The sequence below is a fragment of the Chlorocebus sabaeus genome, chromosome 16 (assembly GCF_047675955.1).
Source record: "Chlorocebus sabaeus isolate Y175 chromosome 16, mChlSab1.0.hap1, whole genome shotgun sequence".
Taxonomy (NCBI): Eukaryota; Metazoa; Chordata; class Mammalia; order Primates; family Cercopithecidae; genus Chlorocebus; species Chlorocebus sabaeus.
The window spans coordinates 26,525,358-26,542,939 of record NC_132919.1 but is presented as its reverse complement, the minus strand read 5'-3'; the positions used below and the strand labels follow the sequence as shown (position 1 = coordinate 26,542,939).

The 17,582-nt window shown below is 46.7% G+C and overlaps 2 protein-coding genes across 5 annotated transcripts; one reads left to right on the top strand and one right to left on the bottom strand.

Annotated features, from left to right (window-relative positions):
• Positions 1-178: 178 nt before the first annotated feature.
• IFT20 (intraflagellar transport 20) lies at positions 179-7,915 on the top strand. 3 transcript variants are annotated; one of them, XM_008010778.3, is made up of 6 exons: positions 179-327; positions 3,588-3,823; positions 3,982-4,110; positions 5,449-5,534; positions 6,975-7,078; positions 7,515-7,915. In XM_008010778.3, the coding sequence occupies exons 2-6, from the start codon at positions 3,748-3,750 to the stop codon at positions 7,594-7,596; spliced, it is 477 nt and encodes a 158-aa protein (XP_008008969.1). In that variant the 5' UTR covers positions 179-327; positions 3,588-3,747; the 3' UTR covers positions 7,597-7,915. The 3 variants fall into 3 exon arrangements, with proteins under 3 accessions (XP_008008969.1, XP_008008971.1, XP_008008970.1); XM_008010780.3 differs by having other exon boundaries at positions 180-327; positions 3,788-3,823; XM_008010779.3 differs by lacking the exon at positions 3,588-3,823 and having other exon boundaries at positions 180-327.
• Positions 7,916-8,015: 100 nt separating this feature from the next.
• TMEM97 (transmembrane protein 97) lies at positions 8,016-17,141 on the bottom strand. 2 transcript variants are annotated; one of them, XM_008010771.3, is made up of 3 exons: positions 16,822-17,141; positions 10,608-10,747; positions 8,016-9,721 (listed from the first exon to the last, which is right to left on the bottom strand). In XM_008010771.3, the coding sequence occupies exons 1-3, from the start codon at positions 17,124-17,126 to the stop codon at positions 9,462-9,464; spliced, it is 705 nt and encodes a 234-aa protein (XP_008008962.1). In that variant the 5' UTR covers positions 17,127-17,141; the 3' UTR covers positions 8,016-9,461. The 2 variants fall into 2 exon arrangements, with proteins under 2 accessions (XP_008008962.1, XP_008008961.3); XM_008010770.3 differs by having other exon boundaries at positions 10,608-10,752; positions 16,822-17,038.
• Positions 17,142-17,582: the final 441 nt, after the last annotated feature.

The window sequence follows — 17,582 nt, the reverse complement described above, 5'->3', positions numbered from 1 at the left end:
GCTCTATCCGGGAAAGGGTGGAGGCGGAATCCCCCGAGGGTCTTCGCGGAGAGAGGAAAGCCACTTCCGGCCGCCTTGCCGGCGCTAAGGCTTCTGGGTCTTGTAGGCCCGACCTCCCTCGGGCCTCTGTTTCCCAGCAACCTCTGTGGATTCGGGGCTGTAAGTGCTTCCGGGGTCAGGAAGGTAGTGACGTCATGGGTAAACAGGTTCTGTAGCCGTGGCAGCGGCCGTGGCAGGCTGACTGGGTACCGGCTGCCGCTGACCCGGGAGAAGCTGCCTGTCTACATCAGCCTAGGCTGCAGCGCGCTGCCGCCGCGGGGCCGGCAGGTAGGCTGACCTCGGGTCGGGGGATGCGGGCGGACCAGGGGCGAGAGGAGCCTGACAGGCCCGCGTCCTGAGGAAAGAGCCCGGGCGGAGAGAGACGTGGGAATTCCGCCCCACTCTCAGGGGGCGCTTTCACACCCAGGTTAGGCCTGGAGTTTGACGCGTTGATGCTTGCCACGATCTTACGAGGAAACTGGGGGTCGGATAAGTTCGGGGAGTTTACATAGTAAAGAGTCGGCTCTTAGTGCCTCGCATGCATCTGGGAGAGCCGGGGCACACAAATTATGCCACCGCGTCATGCTCAGGGAGCTTAGTCCCAGCTCTTGGGCCAGATGTTGCTCAGATGCTCAGACACGCGTGTGATGGGAGTTGGTAGAGAATCTGTGAACTCTTTCCCTGCACCCCTTCTTCCATCTTACCTATCTCTTTAAGCCAGCTCCTCCAGTCAGGTGGACCAAGCCAGATTCATGGGAGTCATGCCTGACTTGTTTTTCTCTTATCCCAAAACCCCCACATTCAGTCAGTCCATTACTAAGCCCCAGTCACCTCGACTTACAAAACATCTCAGCTCGGAACACTTGTCTTCAGCTGCCAGCCTTGGTTACCGTAATGGTCTCCTGTTTCCACGGTCATTCATTCCGCAAACGTTTACTGAGTGCCAGTTATGTGTGGGCACCATGCTAGGTGCTAGGGTTAGAGTGGTGAACAAGAAGGTAGTTGGGGCCTTGCCCTCTCTTGTTCCCTCCAATCCGTTCTCCAGGCTAAGCAAGAATGATCTAAGTCTGATTTTGTTGGTTTGCTGAGAACTCTCTGTCTGCCCATTACCCTTCTGATAAAATCCAAGCTCATTACTGCGTCTTTCAGAGCCTTCCGTGATCCAGCTGTTGCCTCCCTGTCTAGCCTCATTCTGTTCCCTTCTCTTGCTCAGTCTCAGTTCTCGGAATGCATCAAATTTCCTGTTGCCTCAGGATCTTCACCTATGTGTTTCCTTCTGCCTGCAATGCCTTGCTTCCCTTTCACTTGACAAACTTTTGGAGAGTCTTTAGGTCTGTTTAAGTGTCATTTTTTCAGAAGGCCTCTGTAGGCACTCCCCTCCATTCCGCCCGCCATGAACTGTGTCCTGCCGCACTTCACATAGCACCATGTACTTTTCCTTATACTAATACCACGATTTGTGATTATTTGTTTACCATCTGTCCAGAGGCATTGTTTTCACTAGTCTGTCCCCAGAGCAGGGACTCAGTGGATGTTTCTGAATAAATGCGTGCTCTCAGGGAAGGGAGTGGAAGTTGAAGCAGATATTTGCTCCCTCATGTTGCTCGAATCTTTCTGGAGCAGCTGGTCAGATTAATGACCTGTAGCTGGGAAAGACTTTTTTTTTTTTTTTTTTTTCTGAGACAGGGTCTCACTCTGTTGCCCAGGCTGGAGTGCAGTGGTGTGAACACAGCTCACTGCAGCCTCCACCTCCTGGGCTCAAGTGATCTTCCCAGCTCACCTTCCCAGGTAGCTGGGATTACAGGCGCATGTCGCCAGCCCTGGCTATCTTAAAAATTTTTTGTAGAGACGGTATTTTGCCACATTGCCATAGGTTTCGAACTCCTATGCCCAAGTGATCCTCCCACCTCAGCCTCCCAAAGTGCTGGGATTATAGGCATGAGCTACTGCACTGGCCAGATCTTTTTAAAAAGCCCTATTTTAAGGAAGCTACAGATGAACACAGTGATTCAAAAGGATGATGCTAGCTCACTTACATCAGTGGATTCCAGTGAGGCCAAAGGCTAGAGTCATCTACAGACAGCTCATAGACACGTATTAGTTGGCCCATGCAGTGTTGGATGTGGGTTTTCCCCCTTACTTAAAATTTTTGAATTACATACCAACATTGAGATATTGGACTTCTGGTCCTCTTAAAAACCAGAAGTTCTGGCCAGGTGCGGTGGCTCATGCCTGTAATCCCAGCACTTTGGGAGGCTGAGGTGGGTGGATCACGAGGTCAGGAGTTTAAGACCAGCCATGGCCAACATGGTGAAACCCCGTCTCTACTAAAAATACAAAAATTAGCTGGGCAAGGTGTCAGGCGCCTATAATCCCAGCTACTCAGGAGGCTGAGGCAGGAGAATTGCTTGAACCTAGGAGGTGGAGGTTGTAGTGAGCCGAGATCATGCCACTGCACTCTAGCCTGGACAATGGAGTAAGACTCCTTCTCAAAACAACAACGACAACAACAACAACAACAAAAGACCCAGAAGTTCTGGAAACAGTGAGACTTGATTATTTTCGAACCATTGCTCCTCTTGTGGCACACCTGCCCTAGACAGCCACCCCCAGAATCACCCCATTCAGAACAGGACTTCTCTAAGGAAGCCACAAGGGAAACAGCTGAGGCTGGGGGCAGTGGGGGCAGAGGGAAGGGGCTGGTGCAGGTCCAAGTGATGGCAGCCTTTGGAGCACCTGGGTTTTAGAATTGGCATAGCAGCTAATTGCTAGATGTAACTAGCATTGCCTCCCCTTTTAAACAGGTCATATGATGTCTATTTTTAATTTTGTGTGTGTGTGTGCGCGCGTGTGTGTGTGTTTGAGCCAGAACGAGGGTGAGTTTTCAGTATTTCCTTCCCAGAATTGAGGCATCCTTTGGAACAGAAACGCAAGGTGGCTTGGAAAGGGAGAAGATATCTTTGTTAGTTCTCTGTTGCCTACAGAAAAAATCGTAACTCCTTAGCTTGGCATACGGATCTTCCTGGTCTGGCTCCAGCTCACCTTTTCAGCTCCATCCTTTTTCCTTTCGTCCTTAGGCGGGGTAGGTCCTTTCAGTGACTTCAGGCCTTTGTCCATGCTGTTTTCTCTGCTTGGAATACCTGTCCCTGGCCTGCTGCCTTGATATGTTCTTGCTGATACTTCATTCCTTTTTGTGTTTTCTGCTAGAAAGAGAATAACCCAACTTTGATTCCCAATTCAGGCCAGCATACATTTTGAGTAATATTCTTACTCCTGACTTTGTATTTTTTAACCATAATTTTTAATTCACTCAGATTTCTTTTATTTGGTTTTTGTGTTGTTCCAGTATGTGTATTTGAGAAGCCTTCTCATGTGCTTTTGGGTACATAACTGGTGATATATAAAGTAAATACACTTATGGCTCACAACTTAGTTCAGATGTCACTCCTTCTTTAACGGCTCTGTCCTCCTCTGGCTCTTTACTGATATTTCTAAACAAGCATTTAACACAGTGTGATTTTTCAGTTTCCGTGTCTGTCTTCCTCCAGCTGAACTATGTGTCTTCAGGGCGGGCACCGTGTTGCATTCATCTTTGTACCCCCAGCATCTAGCAGTGTTGGCATGTAGTAGGCACTCAAGAAATGTGTGTTGAATGAACGATGCCTGTGACAAGCAAGCGGACTTTATTCTTTCCTGACCCTTGCTCCTATGACACACCTCCTCCTGACTGCCACTGTCACTCCTTCAGAGCAGAACTCCTCTAGGAAGTCTGGATGGGAAACAGGTGAGGCTCAGAGAGGTGGTGGCAGAGGGAATGGGGAGCATTGGGAACATCTGGGTTTTTGGCATTGGTGTCCAAGGGCAGGAACAGGGCTGGCTTGGCAGCAGGCATTTCATTGGGTGGCTAGGAAGTGATGAGGAATTGGGCTGGTTTCTTTGCAGCCATGGCCAAGGACATCCTGGGTGAAGCAGGGCTGCACTTTGATGAACTGAATAAGCTGCGGGTGTTGGACCCAGAGGTTACCCAGCAGACCATAGAGCTGAAGGAAGAGTGCAAAGACTTTGTGGACAGTGAGTATTGGGGAGATACCGTGTCACTCAGCTTTGAGCTGCCATTCCAACTGTACCCCAGGCTCATCTTGGCCCTGCCACAGTGGAGCTGCTGGCTCCCTGAAGGTCGAATCTGGCATCTGTGAGTTCCCATGTGCCACCCTTCTCTGCCTGCCCTCGTGCTCTCATGTGTCCCCAACAGAGCACCAGTCAAACCAAACACTGGGATGGGGAGGGTGTTTTTAGAGATGCCATCTTTCATTTCTTGCTCTTAGAAACCTTAAACTTTCTGGGAACATAACCATGACTTGGGGGTGAGAAATAGAATTATGTACTCCTGATTTGATTTCTTCAGAGGAAGTCCTCCTAGTGGCAGGTTCTCTGTTATTTGGAGTTAGAAGTGATAAGTGAAGTTTCTAGAAGCAGCTCAACAGACTTACTGAAGTCATCTTTTGGCTAGAAATCTTCAGGAAGCCTCCTGTCCCAGCAGCCAAGTAAGCCCAATGCATTCAGTACAGAGCCCGATCTAGCTAGAGCAAGGGATTTCTGAGCTTTCTGGGGGCTTCCTAGGTTGTGGAGAGAGCTTGATTAGTGAAAGGTAGCTTGGGTTCTGTCACTAACCTTCTGTGATTGATGTGCCATGCACACACCTCTCTGGGCCTTAGTTTTCCCTCAGTAAGTTGTGTTTCTGTCACATCCAGGACATTGGAGAAAGTGAGCAGGAGATTAGGCACTTAATGCTGTGAGCTCTCTATTTTCTGTGGTTACAAGTGGGAAGCCCCCATCCCCACTGTTAATTGAAATCTGGTGTCATACCCGTAGCTAGTCCACAGGCAGCGCTTGTGTCCTGAGGCTGCCCTTTTGTGAACAACAGTGCTTCCTGTCATTCCTGGGGAAGCAGGGTTGGGGTCTGTCTGGAGGATGAGCCCAGCAAGGGCCTAGTGCTTTCATAGCCTGAGATCATAGCAGCTGGTTGGCTCAGTGGGGACACAAGGTCCGGGTATGCCCTGGTCCAGCTGGCCACCCTTCTCTAGGTTCAGACCAAGGGTAGGAGACAGGCCAATAGGCACCAAAGTGTTTAAGTGACAGGGTCTCGCTATGTTCCCCAGGCTGGAATGCAGTGGCAGTTCACAGGCATGATCACACATCCTCTAACTCCTGGGTTCAAGTGATCCTCCCACCTCAGCCTCCTGAGTAGCTGGGACTACAGGTGCTCGCCACCATGCCTGGCTCACACCAAACTATTTTGACACAAGTTAGAAGGGGCAGTCAGCTCTGCCCTCGCACTGCCTCAACACTCTACCGAAGGGGAGTGATGAGACTGAGGAAATATTTTATTTTTTGTTCTTTTTCTGAAAGAAATTGGCCAGTTTCAGAAAATAGTTGGTGGTTTAATTGAGCTTGTTGATCAACTTGCAAAAGAAGCAGAAAATGAAAAGATGAAGGTAAGATCAGCATGTCTTCTGCCTACTTCTTGGCCTGGGACCCTAGTTTACTACCCTCTCATCTTTCTTCCCTCTTGATTTGTTTAGAGGGGTGGGTGGGTGAGTTTTTATTTAAGATTTTAAGGCCGGGCGCGGTGGCTCAAGCCTGTAATCCCAGCACTTTGGGAGGCCGAGACGGGCGGATCACGAGGTCGGGAGATCAAGACCATCCTGGCTAACATGGTGAAACCCCGTCTCTACTAAAAATACAAAAAACTAGCCGGGCGAGGTGGCGGGCGCCTGTAGTCCCAGCTACTCGGGAGACTGAGGCAGGAGAATGGCGTAAACCCAGGAGGCGGAGCTTGCAGTGAGCTGAGATCTGGCCACTGCACTCCAGCCTGGGCGACAGAGCGAGACTTCGTCTCAAAAAAAAAAAAAAAAAAAAAAAAGATTTTAATAACTTCTAGTCCACTTAACCTACTGAACTTACGCCAGTCTTTGTTTCCTTTAATCTTTTTTTTTTTTTTTGAGACAGAGTCACCCATGCTGGAGTGCAGTGGCGCAATCTCAGCTCACTGCAACCTCCGCCTCTCAGGTTCAAGAGATTCTCCCACCTCAGCCTCCCAAGTAGCTGGGACTACAGGTGTGCATCAACATACCCAGATTAGTTTTTTGTATTTTTTTTTTTTGAGATGGAGTTTTCTCTTGTTGCCCAGGGTGGAGTGCAAGGGTGCGATCTTGGCTCACTGCAACCTCCGCCTCCAGGGTTCAAGTGATTCTCCTGCCTTAGCCTCCCGGGTAGCTAGGATTACAGGCACGCGCCACCACGCCTGGCTAATTTTGTATTTTTAGTAGAGACAGGGTTTCTCTATGTTGGTCAGGCTGGTCTCGAACTCCCAACCTTAGGTGATCCACCTGCCTCAGCCTCCCAAAATGCTGGGATTAAGGTGTGAGCGACTGCACCCAGCCACTTTTTTTTGTATTTTTAGTAAAGACAGGGTTTCACCATGTTGGTCAGGCAAACTCCTGACCTCAAGTGATCTGCCTACCTTGGCCTCCCAAAGTGCTGGGATTGCAGGTGTGAGCCACCACACCTGGCCTCCTTTCATCTTCATATCAGCACTGATGTAGGTGGTTTTATCCTTATTTTATAAATGAAGAAATGAAGGCGTACATATTGGTGAAAGGCACAAGGCTGAATGGCACCACCAAATGTGCTATTGTGCCTGTGTCCCTGGCTCTAGGAATACTCCTAGACCTGTCTCAAAGCTGCCGTCAAGTTCTTGAGGCACTTTGTGATCAGTAGGTTAATCCTTCTGACTTAACCCAAAAGCTTTGGGGCTCCACTTTCTTTTCCTCTCTGGAGACTGACATAGCTTCCAGATGACCCCTCCCCACTTTGAGGACTTGATGCTGTAGATGGTTTTAATGAAGCCATGGCCTTCTCTGGCAATACTGTAGGCCATCGGTGCTCGGAACTTGCTCAAATCTATAGCAAAGCAGAGAGAAGCTCAACAGCAGCAACTTCAAGCACTAATAGCAGAAAAGAAAATGCAGCTAGAAAGGTAAGAAGTCATGATGTAAAGCAAGTTCTTTACACAGCTGAATTTCCACTCTTCCTTCTGGAATGATCACTTCTTGTCCTTACTCTTCATCATTGTTTTCCCAGGAATAGCATCTCACTTGTCATCCTGATTTGAAGATTTTTAAAAATAAAATTACATTTGATGGGAAGGAAATAGAAAACTTAATATCAAACCACCTCTAGTAGTTTGAGCATGAAAGGGTCTACGAAGTTGGCTGGCTCTCTGAAAGAAGACTTTCCCAGGGCTGGACATTTCTCATGGGTGGCTCTGGGTAGGGCTTTGCCTCTTTCTTTCTTCATTCTGAACTCACACCATTTCTTGAAATCATTTAAACCTCTATATCCTTCTCTAGAAGAATTAAGTCTGTGGTTTATTTCATCTTTTTTTTAGGGCCTCTAACAATTTTGTTTTTCAGGTATCGGGTTGAATATGAAGCTTTGTGTAAAGTAGAAGCAGAACAAAATGAATTTATTGACCAATTTATTTTTCAGAAATGAACTGAAAATTTCACTTTTATAGTAGGAAGGCAAAACAAAAAAAGCCCCTCAAAACCAAAAAAACCTCTGTAGCATTCCAGCGGCTTGACCAATGACCTGTCACAAGAGGTGGCGTGTAAGGAACACAGCCCCCTGAAGACAGCACTACAAGTCTGGGGGAGCCAGTTTTAAACATCAGTGCACAGCTGCTGCTGGTGGCCCTGCAGTGTACGTTCTCACTTCTTATGCTTAATTGGAACTAAGCAGTTTGTAAACTTTCATCCTTTTTTTGTAAATTCACAAAACTTTGGAAGGAGAATACATTTTTGTTTTCAAATGGCTTGATGTACCTTTTCTTCCTGTTGCCCTTGAAATATGTTTAACCCCTGGTGAGAGAACCCTGGATTCTCTATCCCTCGTCCACAAAACAAACCAGGCAGTGGTCAGCAGCTACCTTTATTTGGATCACACATGTGAGTCAGACAGTACCACTAATCAGACCAATATGGCTTGTGAGCAAAATGGGTGGAAATAGAGGGAACTGACTGGGACCTGTTGTCTAACATCATTTTAAGGTTGGACTTGAGCAGAGACTTAGAGAAAGCTGATGGAATGCCAAGCATCAACGTGAAGGACCCTGTATGCACACAGTGGATGTTATGCCTGGCTGTAGCCACCTTCCCTTCTGAGAACAAGATGGGAACCACTGAAGTGTATTAAAGGATTAAGTTATCCACTAGGAAGCATACTAGCACACTTCCAGATCAGCCTTGAGATGCTAGACTTCAGATACAGGAACCTGCGTCAGGTGGCTTCTAGAAATGTGGAAGACTAAGATTTAGAAATAGAATAAACTAACTTAAAAACAAACAAACAAAAACCTTCCAGGATGATCTGTTTACAACAGCAACAAAAACATTTTCCAGTTTAATCCATTTCTGACTGAAAGTCATTGTTGGGCTGACCCTTAAGGAAAACTAAGTTTAAACTTCTTTGCATAGTATTTTTTCTTTTTTCCTTGGGTTAGAGGTGGGGACAAGAAAACATTGATATAGTTTTGAATTAACATTAAAGAGGCAAAATTTCACATTTAAAATGGCCCAAAATATACTGTTCATTTTGCTGACAGGTGATAACACTCTTGAGAATCAGGTGTGGAGGGTTTAGTCATAATAAGCATATATGCTGTAGGTCAGGTGACTCATGAACCCCATGTCAAACAGGCCATGTTCTTTAGCAGTTTCTGGTCTGGTCCTGCTTTTAGTAATCTTGCGGTGGAACTCAGGCACACAGGTATTTGGTACTACTTCCTTATAACCTAGCCCACACCCCTTTGCCCACTCTCAAGCTGATCGGTCTGTTCATCCCAGTGCCCTTAGAAAGTGAAGGTTTGGGCTGGGCCCAATGGTTGACGTCTGTAATCCCAGCACTTAGGGAGACTGAGGTGGGCCCATCACTTGAGCCTAGGTGTTCGAGACCAACCTGGGCAACATGGCAAAACCCCGTCTCCACAAAAAAAAAAAAAAAAAAAAAAAAAAAAAAAAAAAAAGCCATACGTGTTGGTACACGCCTGCAGTTCCAGCTACTTGGGAGGCTAAGGAAGATAGCTTGAGCCCAGGAGGCAGAGGTTGCAGTGAGCTGAGATCATGCCACTGCCCTTTACTCCAGCCTGGGCAACAGAGTGAGACTGTCTTTTTTTAAAAAAAAAAAAAAAAAAAAAAAAAAAGAGGGTTTGACGTGGTTCCTGACACCATCTTGCTCTTGTGCATTGCTGCCAGTGGTTCAAATGCTGCTGAAGATGTGGATTCTGAGCAGTGTTCCTGGTATTGTATCCAACAAGCAACCACCCTGTAGGCATCTCTACCCTGAGCCAGTGGTGGTTTCCTTCATTTTTTTTTTCTTTTCTCCTCATACTTGTAGTAGGGGCTCCGCAACATGAAAATTAAAAGTATGAACGGGATGAGTAAGTAGGGGGCATAGACAGATATAAGCGTTAACCGTTCATGCAAAGTCTCAGGTCTTTGCCCCTTGAAACCACTGGCTTTGGAGAAATCCTCAAACAGAAATGTGGAGAGTATTGGAATTAAGGTCGTCATGGTGTGAACGGAGTAGATGATCGCAGGAGTTCGAATCCACTTGCAGCTTCCTGAGGTAGTCAGGGGAAAAGAAAAATGGTTAGGTCTGTTCATGACTCAAAAGTGTCCATGACCTTCCCACTGTCTCTGCCTGCCTGCTTTCTTCTACTCCCTTCTCCCAGTAGAAACTCAGAACTGGAAACCTGGATGTGCCACACTGCCCAACATGCAGATTTATGTGACAGCTCACTGACAGCTCGCTGAAGAACCAAGAATATAACTCAGAACATAACTCAGCAAAACTCTAGGGCAATAAAACTGCCATTACCTGTTAAAACCTGTGTGGGATAAAATCCAAGGGGAGGGAAATCCCTGCCCCATGGCATCTGTTTGTTCAGTAATTATATATAGGTGAGAGGATCAGGAGGCAGATTCAGTGACCCCAGGGGATGCCAATGGAAAACAAGCATTTTCGGCGGTTCTAGCTTCGTTATCAAGTACACGTGTATGGTCACCTTTTTTAAAAAGCATTGATTATGAGAACGCTAAGAATAATTTTAAAATGAGAAGCACGTTAGGGATTAGCCTGATGCTACAGCTTATAAGTCAGTATGATACTATCCAATGCAGAGAAATAAAAGCCAACAAAAAGAGAAATTAATTCTGTTGGGGAACAAAACAAAAGGGAACAAGCTCATCGTTTAAGTGGTCTCAGGTTTCATGTGTATGCAAGAGATTTCTAGACTGAGGCAGCCGTGCAGCCCCACTGACCACAGACATTAACCTGAGCCACACTAATGTCCCTTTACAAGATTTACCCTGGTTATTTCCCCCAGATCCTATGGCATCCTCCCACAAACTATGGGGACCATCCCCTTCCCTTTGGAGATGCTTCCCCAAAAGATTTCTGGGACCTGATTTCTGGGTAAAAATGGGATTTTCCCACCATTTACCAACCTTTGAGGAAGGCATACGTTGCAATGGGAAAGAAAGGCAGCTGAAACACAAGCTCGCAAAACAGAAAGGACTTAAACCAGGCTGGGGGCTCCTGCAGCAGCGGGTCTTTGAACTCCTTAGCATACCACTTCAGCAGGTTTCTAAACTGAAAAAGAAAATGATCATGATGAATTACAGCCACCTGGCCTCAACAGGCTCGGTTCTAGCTCATTTGAAAATACACTGGAGGAGCCTGTCATTAATTAGCACCCCCAACCCCAGCAGCAGATGGCATGTCCAGCTGGCTTTTGTGACACAGCCTAGATGGTCATTTAATAAAAACTTACTATCCCTAACTCAAATGTTCCCTTCTCTGTGAAGTTTTCTCAACTCTTCCAGCCCCTTCTTTGTGCTACCCAGCATCTGTTCATAATTCCAAGATAACACATCCAGATGTGTTGGCCACTGTCAGGAGCAACAATAAGTATCTGGCACTTAGTAGGCACTCAGGGTGTTCGCTGAATGAACAAATGTGACATTTCTGCTAACAATATCATTCTTTGTTTAAAAAAACAAACGTGAAAACCATCCTGACACTTTCCCGTTTGCAATGGCAACTACACACCAAGCTCCAAAGGCCAGATTCCCTCAAAGGCAGAAATGAATTTCCCTCTTCTTTTCTGGGGGTGGGGGTGGGAGTGAAAGGGGAAGTAAATCTAACCTCTGTGGTGATGTAATTTTGGACACTTTAATTCCAATATGGCAAACAAGTTCCTTATTCTTAACTCGCCTAATTCTAATTTTTGGTTTTTAGGAGACAGAATTTTAGTGGAAGAACAAACTCTGCCCCAAACTACAAACTACCTAGTAGCTTCTTGGTTATGCAGGGCTTTAGCGTCTCAGTTCTAGCTTGGGCCCCACGCTTCTAATTACCCTGTCAAATAAAAAGGATGTGGATCCATGCTGACCTGGCTACAGGCAGAGAAAAGAAGCAGAGTTTAAGGCTGCCCATCTTGGGCTTTTATAGGAGCCCAAAGCCTAGTGCTCTTGGCTCTATGTGGACTACTAAACGTCTGTCACATCACATTTTACCTCCTAGATGTGGCATTGTCCTGACACACAGGCCTTCAAAGAGAAATCAGTCTTGATATTATGATTAATAAAGGCAACTCCAGGGTAAGAATTTATCTTACAATGGAAAATCCAAGAATATTTTTCCTGTTAATTTTTAATCAAAAGATAAAAGCTCACTATTGTGAAATAGAAGCCCCATTGCTGCAAGAGCACTTTAAGCAAACATCCAGAAACAAATATCCTGTTAGCATATTTTTGATTTCAGAAAGGCTCTGGCTAGATAACCAATTTATTGACCAAAGGATCTCCAAATTTGTACTTAATTTGAAATTGAAATTCATAAGCACTTTTCTGGATGGGAATGTGGTTTGAATAGGATTGAATTGATAGGAAACACAAAGGCTAAGTCACTGTCCCTCTCCAGGGTTCTATTTCCTCATCTATAAAATAAGCAACTTGGACTAGATGTTTTCTTAAGATCCCTTTTTTGCTTTTTAGATTTTTAAAAATACTGGATGAAACTACCTGCTTTAAAAGATTGACTGTAAAATTATTATTTTTGAGACAGTCTCTGTTGCCCAGGCTGGGGGAGTATGGTGATTTGATCTCGGCCCACTGCAGCCTCAACATCCCGGGCTCAGATGATTCTCTCACCTCAGCTTCCCCAGTAGCTGGGACTACAGGTATGCACCACCAAACTCAGCTAATTTTCTGTAGAGATGGGGTTTTGTCACATTGCCCAGGCTGGTTTTGAACTCCTGGGCTCAAGCGATCCTCTTGCTTCAGCCTCCCAAAGTACTGGGATTACAGGTGTGAGTCACTGCACCCGGCCTGACTGCAAAATGTAAGAGGCATTCTGGGTCAGGCCCGGTGGCTCATGCCTATAGTCCCAGCACTTTGGGAGGTCAAGGCAGGTGGATCACCTGAGGTCAAGAGTTGGAGACCAGCCTGGCCAACATGGTGAAACCCCGTCTCTACTAAAAATACAAAAATTAGCTGGGTGTGGTGGCTCACGCCTCTAATCCCAGCTACTCTGGAGGCTGAAGCAGGAGAATCGCTTGAACCCAGGAGGTGGAGGTTGCAGTGAGCTGAGATAGAGCCACTGCACTCCAGCCTGGGTGACAGAGCGAGACCCCATCTCAAAAAAAAAAAAAAAAAAAAAAAAAAAAAAAGGCATTCTGGCTATTTGAACCTCATTTTCTATTCAATTTGCATATAACCTTTCTGATCCAACTATTTCGTAAATTGAGGCAGACTCGTACAGCACTTTAATTTCTAAGGCCTACAAGATGAGATCAGTGAAATGTAAAAAACCTTATCACCCAGATATCGTAATAATGAATTATCATAATCGTAACCAACCATCTTACACGGTCATATACCTGCCACCTGATGCCAGAATGAGGCTGGGACTAATTGTGAGTAGGAGAGTAGAAAGCCCAGGCACCTGGCAGACAGGTGAGGCAGGTAGGACCTGGGGCAGAGTGCCTGGCTTTAGGCAAGGCCTTTAATCTCCCTACACTTGTGTCCCCATCAATAAAACAGAGCCAGTAATAGTGCCTACTTCACTATTGGTAAGATAGTGACTTAATATATGTAGTCTTTAAAATAATGGCTAGCACATAATGATTACTTAATTGAATGTAATTAATACATATTTGGAGATATTCAAGTTTAATCCCATTAAAATCACAGCTCACAACTGGTCATTAAAAATTATTAGCTATGACCTCCCCACGAAAGGTAATGAAACTTTACATTTATACCTGACTCACATTTGACTCAACTCACCCTTGTTATCCATTAAAAGATGCACCTGGTCTGCACACATGGCTCTCTAAACCAGGGGTTCCCACTCACCAATCTTGTACTTCTGTAAGTTAGAATGGGAATACAGACTGATTTCAGAGCCAGATGCTCACTTGTTTTTCCTTATTTTTACCAGAAGCAATGTTATCCAGCTGCAAATGATACTACAAAACGCTTCCCATCCTCTCCTTTCCATTTTCGTATCCAAACTAAATTCTTACTGTTTCATAATAAAATAAGAGTTCTTCCAGGCTGGGCACGGTGGCTCACACCTGTAATCCCAGCACTTTGGGAGGCCGAGGCAGGTAGATCGCCTGAGGTCAGGAGTTTGAGACCAGCCTGGCCAACATGGTGAAATGCTGTCTAAAAAAACATGAAAATTAGCCGGGCGTGGTGGCATGCACATGTAATCCCAGCTACTCAGGAGGCTGAGGAAGGAGAATTGCTTGAACCCGAGAAGCAGAGGTTGCAGTGAGCTGAGATCGTACCACTGCATTCCAGCCTGGGTGACAGAGACTGTCTCAGAAAAAAAAAAAAAAGAAAAATTAAAAAAAATAAGAGTTTTTCCAAGCAGTGATTTGGTGCAATCCAAGAAAAAAAATTTATTTTGCAAATTTCAGCCCAACCACTAGGTGATCTCCTACAGGCTTTTAGCTCTAGGAAAAATTCCTTCTATTTCGGGAAGAAAACAACAGACGTTAAATTTTGGCATTTTTCAAAGAGAATGTGAGAATAATTCAAGGCTTTTATTATTATTTGCCCCATAGAGAAGTAACAAAATCAGCATTTCCTACACCAAAGCAACAAGAATGGAGGCACAGACCTTCCATGCTAGGATGCCCCCGTGCTAATGCCTTCACACATCATCACACACACACATACACACACAACCAGGATGCCCCTGTGCTAATGCCTAACATCACATCTCACACACAGGTTCTGGCCAGATGCTGCCTGCACTGGCCCTTGGGCCTTCTGCAGTAAGTCAGGATTAAAAAAATAAAGCTGATGCTGGGAATGGTCAGTCACGCCTGTAATCTCAGCACTTTGGGAGGCTGAGGCAGGAGGATGGCCTGAGCCCAGAAGACCAGCCTGGGTAACATAGTAAGACATCATCTCTACAAAAAATAAAAAAGCCAGGTGTGCACCTATCATCCTAGCTACTCAGGAGACAGGTGGGAGGATCTCTTATGCTCAGGAGTTCAAGGCTGTGGTAAGCCATGACTGCATCATAACACTGCAAGCCTGGGTGTCAAAGGACCCTGTTTCTAAAAAAAAAAGACTGAGGAAATTTTATCAAATTTAAACATTTAAATGGGATCTTTATGATATGATGCTGAGCACCTTTTAAGTGTATTTTGTTAGGGGTGAGCAAGATGGGCTTGTGGGAATGCCACATCCAGGAAGGATAAAGAAACCAACAGCTGTGAAGTCTGGAATGGCTACATGGAGTAGCAGGCTAATTACGAAGTATTAAAAGGTCCTGTAACACCAGAGATTGTAAACAGGCAGACTGCCTGAGTATTGCTGGCCATACAGGTTTCAAAAACCACAGATAGGCCAACACTGTAGTAGATTTTCCTTTCTTTAGGGCAATTAATGGTTACTGCAGAGCTGCGATGACCTCTTCGGTTTTCAGGAAAAGTCTGTACTATCTGGCCCTGTAGTAGGCTGAATAGTGACCCCCAAAGATAAACACATCCTAATCCCTGGAACCTGTGACTGTTACTTTATTTGGCAAAAGGGACTTTGCAGATGTAAATAAGGATTTTGAGATGGGAGATTTTCTGGGTTATCTGGTGCGCCCTGAATGTATGACAAGTGTCTTTATAAAAGCAAAGCAGAGGGAGCTCTGACTACAGAAAGGGTGGCAATGTGATGACCTGAAGCAGAGACTGAAGTGATGTGAACACAAGCCAAGGAACATTGGCAGCCACCAGAAAATGGAAGAGGCAAGAACCAAATTCTCCCCTGGGGCCCTCAGGAGTGAGCCCTGCCTTGATTTGAGCACTGTAAGATTTCATTGTGAACTTCTGGCCTCCAGAACTGTAAACAAATAAATCTGTTAAATCACTATATTTGTGGTAACTACAACAGCAATATGAAAACGAACCCACCCTGTATACGTTTGAGCTTATAATTTAACTCAACTCTCTCAACAGCTGAGGATACAGAGCCCTGACCCGCCCAAGTCACCACCAGTTCTCGGAAGAACCAAGTCCCCAGACCGCACCTTGCCTCATACTACCTACGCTTTTCCCACGCAAAAGGAGGCCAGAGGTCTTCCCGTTGTGTTTGGTTCTAGAAGGAAACAAAAGAGTTACTTATGGGAGTGGTGGAACATTCTTGAACCGTGGCCTTTTTGGGAGAGTTAGGTCCCTTGAAAAGTCGATGGGAGCTATATTCTCCTTCCAGGAAACAAAAGACACACACATTTTGCACCCATTTTTGGGAGCTCATGACCCTCAGGTAATGAACCTCTCCTCGGCAGAGAAAAAGCATTTAAGGAGAAACAGAGGCAAAATAAAATCTTCAGGTAGACAAGTCAGTCCTGCCTACAGTTCTAGATAAGTTGCAGAAACAGAACTGGGGACAGGAATCCATGGAAGAAGGTCACAGGGTCCAGATACGAGAAAAAAACCCAACGAACCGGGAAACTAAAACTGTAGCTTGGAAGAAAAAAACAAAGCAATAAAGCAGAGTTTGGGGTTAAAATCTCCAACAACCACGAAATCGGGATTTTCACCTTGTTTTTACTCGGGAGATCATTGTTACTCGAACCCGATATTGAAGAGCCAATCCGAAAAGATGGCAATTTACTCTCGAGCTCTGGAAGTTGCTGGAACCTGACCTTGAAGCAGTGACGATCTGTGAACGCCCCAGCTGCACCAACCAAGGTCCTAAACCTTCAGACAGGTCTGTTTCTACTTGGACTTTTTCTCTGGGATCAGACTAGTATTTTAAAGCCCTTCCAAAAAAAAAAAAAAAAAAAGCTTAAAGCAAACCTAACATGTGACTTTAGACACCACTTCATCCAGACTACTTCTCTCAGACACTGACAACCAGCCAGAGGTGGAATCGCGGGAAACCTTAAACCCAGGGAAGAAGTGACTTTAAAAGAAACAAAGCGTTCGCCCCTGCCGCTTGGGAGAAGGGTCTGGGATAGAGACAAAGCCCGAGGAAAACACAGAGCTAAAGTTTTTAGGGTTAGGAGCTGGGGAGGCATGGGCAGGACCCGAGGGAGGCGGCAGAACTGGAACCCAGGGTGCGCGAGCGCGGAGGAGGTGAAGGCCCTGTGGACGCAGCGCGCGGGAAAGCCTCGGCGGGCCGGGATAAGACTGGCGCCCCTCACCTCGACTGGGTAAAGCTCGCGCGGCAGCACCGCCTGCAGGTCCATGAACAGGGTGATGGGGATATGGCTGAGAAAGTAGAGGCCCAGCAGCCACTCCACGCAGCGCCTGGTTGCCGGAACCCCCATCGTCCGTCGGTTGGGCCTGGACCGGCTGACGTGAGAAGAGGTGCCAAGTCCGCGCGCCTTCCCGGACCCACTCGCCTCGGTCGCCGCCCCGCCCCCTCGAGGGCTATGCATGCCGCTCCCATTGGCTGGCGAGAAGAGGAGGCTCGCGGACAGGGGGCGGTATTCCCAGCAGGGCGCATCCATTGGTCCGTATAAGTATAGCGCGTGGAGAAGGCGTCTCGTAAGCCGTTTCCATTGGCCACCGGGAGCGCCGCGTGGGCGTGGCTTAGTCACGTCTTTCGGCGCGCGGCTACTCAGTGCAGATCGTGGATGCGAGGGCGAGACCTGCGTTTCCGTGCTGGCCCAGTGGTATCCTGGTCTCCGGGCGGCTGCCGGCAATGCTCCCTTCCCTCATGGCTCCGTTCGCTCGCTCTGTTCGTGTACTAGTGACCGGCGCCTGTGCTGGGCCGCGGTGCCCCCGTGCAGTGCGGGCGTCACAGAGCAGGGGTCGCAGAGCTGGGCACGAGCGCCGCGGCGCAGGTTCCCGGCCCAGCCGGGGTTGCGGGTCTGGGGAGGCAGCCGGCCGCGGTGAACAAAGAAGCAGAGGGGAGGACTCGAGGGACGTAGGAGGCAGTAAAATGGAAAGGAATCCTCAC